A 5,334-nucleotide genomic window follows, 5' to 3' on the forward strand; every position below is an offset into this window, starting at 1 on the left:
AAAAAAAAAAAAAAAAAAAAAAAAAAAAAAGAAGGCGGGGCGCGGTGGCTCAAGCCTGTAATCCCAGCACTTTGGGAGGCCGAGACGGGCGGATCACAAGGTCAGGAGATCGAGGCAATAGCTTTATAGTTTTGATTTTAATGATACCTTTTGTGGGGTGAGACACTTTAAAAGCTCGTGACATGAAATTTCAAGTGGTGCCTAAAGAATTTCAATTAAAAGTTTCCTGGGCTAAAAATAAAAACATTTTTCTATTCTTGACCCATTGAATTATGGCTTAGTGAAAGGCCTACAGTAGGATGAGTCAGTTAATTGAGGCATCTCTTTGTAATAAAATTATAAAATTGCTATATTTCTTTTCTCGTATTTTCAATATCCTAGGTGACTACCCATCTAGGGCGAAAACCTCTGGCCAAAACAGCAGCGTTCGGGGAAGAGGGATTACCCGCTTACTAGAGAGCATCTCCAATTCCTCCAGCAATATCCACAAATTCTCCAACTGTGACACTTCACTCTCATCTTACATGTCCCAAAAAGATGGATACAAATCTTTCTCTTCCTTATCTTAATGATGGTACTCTTTTCAATTTCTGAAAACGGTAACAGGCCCAAGTTCCTTCTTACTACAGTCATATTAAACAGATCACATCAATGATAAATGTCACTACTATAAAAACTACTTAATTTGTAAGGAAATTGTTTCATAGATTTAAAAAAATTGTGGTTGGAGAGCATCTTGGCATTTGTACTTTTTTTCTTGAGGGATTGTTCTGCTTCCTGGCTGTATGATGGGTATATCATTAAAGTTTTGAGTCCTATACGAAAAAAACTGACATTTTTAGAGTTGTACTTTTGGGAATGTTATAGATTGATAATTATTTCCCCTGATAATAAAGGTATTGAATGTCTGTTATGAAAGGTTCTAAAATAGTGTTAATCTGTTTCTTCCTGTCATGAAATGGGACTCTTGCACGACAGACCTGCAGGCTGTTTTTATTGCAAATAACTAAGAAAATTCTTTAACAAACACAGAGTTTTGTTACCTTAAAAAGTTTTTGAAATATACTTACTTTGGCAAAAGGAGTCACTTGAAAGATGAGAAGGCAAAATTAGAAAGGTTATATAATTTACCCTAAATCACATCACATGGCTAGATACTGAATGAATTTCTCATCCGTTGGACCGCAAAACAAGCAGGTATTATATTGAGTCAGGTGTTCACTCTGTGACTGACTTAAACTGGTTTATTATTCTCAACTTGGAGTAATATATAACCTAGGATGAGTAAAATAGGTATGGTAACCCCTTTTGCTTGAAACCAGAAGCCAAGACCACACATGACATTGGCAGAGGCAGCAATTTGATTTAAGTCTGTCTGACCCCAAACTCTGGTCCCTCTGATTACAGAGAATGACTGTCCTGGGCCTCTGGTTTTGTAACCCATATTTTCCTTTACTAACTGTTGAATACCTACCTTATGGATGTTTTATATGTGTCATCTTAATTAAACCCTTATTACCACTCTGAAGGAGGCGATACATTTTAGAGACCAAAAAATGCTCAGGTCACATAGCTCCTAACTGAAGGAACCGTTGTTATTCCAAGTCAGTCTGACTCCAAAGACCATGTTCCTTTTTTTTTTAATTGGCCGACCTTTTGTATAGATCATGTTCCTAATACACTATATTGTCCTCCATCTCGCATTCATCTGTTTCTGATACCAGATCTTTGAAAAAGAACAATTCATAGACTAAATTTATATGTTATACTTTCTAGTAGTATATTTTCCTTTAAAAACTTTATATCCAAGCTTTAAAACCATTGTGTCTTTCTTAAAAATCAACTTAGACCAGGGGTGGTGCCTCACACCTTTAATCCCACCAGTTTGGGAGGCTGAGGCAGCAGAATCACTTGAGGACAGGAGTTTGAGACCAGCTGAGGCATAATAGCACAACCACAGCTATACAACAAGTTAAAAAGTTGGCCAGGCATGGTGGTGCATGCCTGTAGTCCTAGCTACTAGGGAGACTGTGGTAGGAGGATCACTTTAGTCCAGGAGTTCAAGGCTGCATTGAGCTGTGATCATGCCACTGCACTCCAGCCTGGGTAACAGGGCAAGACCCTGCCTCTAAAAAACTAATAATAATAACTTTGAAAAACTCAGCTTATTAATAATTGGGTGGAGAAGATGAGGAAGGCTTAAAATATTCAGACTCATGACTTCAGATGCCTAATTCTTGTTCTCTGTCACCTGAATTCAGTCCTCTGTGAATTGTTCAAGTTAATTTTTTAATTTAAACAATAGTATTGGTTATACTTTTGAGGTATATGTCAAATAAACGAAAACAATTCAATAGGCCCCAGGGATTTAAGAGAACAGCTGGTCTTTCTCTTCAAAGAAATTCAAAATCCCCAAACTATATTTTTAGTAAAATTCAAACCCTGTCTCCTCTTTAAAAAAAAAAAAAAAAAAAAAATCTTTGGCATTGAATTTGAAGTATTAATTACCCTTCAGGAAGACTAGGTGAGTGATTGGTATACTCATGAATATCCTGGTTGACAGTGGTTTCTGCCCCCTCTAACTCCAGTAGTATTTCCTTTGTATTATCTTACAACATTTAACCGTTTTTAATTACAGCTATTTTGGTTAATGACATTATCTCTTTTTCTCAATTGCAAACTTTGTGGTGCCCATATTTCTATATGAGAGGGTGTTCACTACATGTTAGAATCAATAGTTGCCAATTTGAGTAATGGAGAAGGGATGTCAGAATTTCAAAGCCACTTCATAAGGTAAAGCACTACATGGGAAAGGGAACCAACTTTATTGTAGACTCCATTCCCTTTCTTTTCCTCAAAATTAAGTGGTTAGTTTCATTTGTTCAGTGAAAATGTTTTGAGAGTCTGTTAAATGCTGAGTTAAAAATACTAAGATGAATAAAGATGTGGCTCCTGATCTCAAGGAACTCACAGTTTAATGGCGGACGTAAACAATTACAGTGCATTAGTAAAAGTGGTCTTAAGTATGAGGAGAGATGTATGTAAATCATTGGAATAGAATTGAATCTATTCCAGAAATAAACTCATATATCTGTGCCAAGACCATTCAATGGAGGGAAGAATAGTCTTTAAAACAAATAGTTCTAGGGCAACTGGATATCCACATGCAAAATAATGAATTTAGATAGGCTATGGTTTGAATGATGATATCCCTTCAAAATTCATGTTGAAACTTAATCCCCAATGCTACAGTATTCTTTGAGCAGAGCCTTCATGAATGGGATCAGCACCCTTGTAAAAAGGCTTGAGGTTAAAGGAAGCACACTCTTGTTCTTCTGTCCCTTCCACCATGTGGAGACACAGTGTTCCCTACAGAGGATGCAGCAACAAGGTGCCATCTTGGAAGCAGAGAGCAGCCCTCACCAGATAGATATCAATTCTGCCACCACCTTCATCTTGAATTTTCCAATCTCTAGAACCAAGGGAAATAAATTTCAGTTCTTTATAAATTATTCAGTCTGAGGTATTTTGTTATAGCGGTACAAATGGACTAAGACAGGACCCTACCTAACACAAAAATTAGTTCAAAATGGATTAAAGACCTAATGTAATAGCTAAAATTATACAACTGTTAGAGGAAGAAAATACAAGTGTAAATCTTCATGACCTTAGATGAGGCAACAGTCCCTTAATAGGACACCAACAGAACAAACAAGAAAAAATAATTTGGAATATATCGAAACAAAAAAAGAAAACCCAGTTACTAAATGGGCAAAAGATTTGAATAAATATTTCAAGTATCTGTTCCAAAGAAGAAATACAAATGGCCTATAAACATACAAAAAGATGTGCAACATCATTAGTCATTAGCATAGGCATATCAAAACAAAAGATACTGCTTCACACTCACTAGGATGACTATCATCAAGAAAAGGAAAATAAGTGTTGGTAAGGATGTAAAGAAATTGGAACCCTCATACACTGCTGGTTGGAATGTAAATGTTCATAGCAGCATTACTTGTAATAGCCCCAAAATGGATACAACCCAAATAGCCACAAACTGATAAATAAGTAAACAAGAAGTGGTATATCTACACAAAGGAATATTATTCAGCCATGCAAAAGAATGAAATGTCATTTGCAGCAACATGAATGGAACTGGAGGCCATTAAATGAAATAAGCCAAGCACAGACAAATGCTGCATGTTCCCACTCATGTGGAAGCTAAAAAAGCAGATCTGATGAAGATAGTAGATTGGTGGTTACCATAGGCCAGGAAGGGGAAGGGCATGAGGGACATGAAGGAGCAAAAGGAATATAAATGTATTTATTACCACTGAACTGTACACTTAAAAATGGTAAAGATGGTAAATTGTATGTGTCTATTTTACCTCAGTAAAAAATATAGACTGGGTAGGAAGATGAATAAAGTATCAAGATGACTAGATCAATGGATTGGAGGTAGGACTGAAGGATAGATAGATATGTTGTGGTACCAGGGGGAGTGAGCTAGAAAGACAGGAGGTGGTAGAGAGTGCAATGCATGAAATTAAGATTATAGAACGTCACAGTTAGTGATAATGAGATAATCTGGGTATTGTTTTATGAATGAGTTCCTGAGGGAGGTAGAGAACAAGATCATTGGAGGAGAGGTATTTAAGGAACTAAGAAGTCAGCAGTGAAACAGAATAGAGAATCCAGAAATAAACCCAAATACTTACATCCAACTGATCTTTGACAAAGCAAACAAAAACGTAAAGTGGGAAAAGGACACCCTATTCAACAAATGGTGCTGGGATCATTGGCAAGCCACATGTTGGGGAATGAAACTGGATCCTCATCTCTCACTTTTTACAAAAATCAACTCAAGATGGATCAAGGACTTAAATCTAAGACCTGAAACTATAAAAATTCTAGAAGAGTACATTGGAAAAACCCTTCTAGATTCTGGCTTAGGCAAGGATTTCATGACCAAGAACCCAAAAGCAAATGCAATAAAAACAAAGATAAATAGCTGGGACTTAAACTAAAGAGCTTTCACATGGCAAAAGGAACAGTCAGCAGAGTAAACACAGAGCGGGAGAAAATCTTCACAATCTATACATATGACAAAGGACTAATTTCCAGAATCTACAACAAACTCAAATTAGCAAGAAAAAAAAATCCCATCAAAAAGTGGTCTAAGGACATGGATAGACAATTCTCAAAAGAAGATATACAAATGGCCAACAAATATATGAAAAAATGCTCAACATCACTAATGATCAGGGAAATACAAATCAAAACATTATCATAATGGCCATAATCAAAAAATAAAAATAGATGTTGGTGTGG

The 5,334-nt window shown here is 36.3% G+C and overlaps 1 protein-coding gene across 3 annotated transcripts in view; it reads left to right on the top strand.

Moving 5' to 3' along the window:
- The window catches only part of MAEL (maelstrom spermatogenic transposon silencer), a 48,177-nt gene extending 47,249 nt beyond the window's left edge, over window positions 1–928 (top strand). For all 3 annotated transcript variants that reach the window (XM_023207072.1, XM_023207071.1, XM_023207070.2), the window contains one exon: window positions 382–928. In XM_023207072.1, the coding sequence (XP_023062840.1) occupies window positions 382–569 (188 nt within the window). In that variant the 3' untranslated portion in view covers window positions 570–928. The remainder of the gene's footprint in view (window positions 1–381) is intronic.
- The last annotated feature ends 4,406 nt before the right edge of the window (window positions 929–5,334 follow it).

This window comes from Piliocolobus tephrosceles, chromosome 1 (genome assembly GCF_002776525.5).
Source record: "Piliocolobus tephrosceles isolate RC106 chromosome 1, ASM277652v3, whole genome shotgun sequence".
Taxonomy (NCBI): Eukaryota; Metazoa; Chordata; class Mammalia; order Primates; family Cercopithecidae; genus Piliocolobus; species Piliocolobus tephrosceles.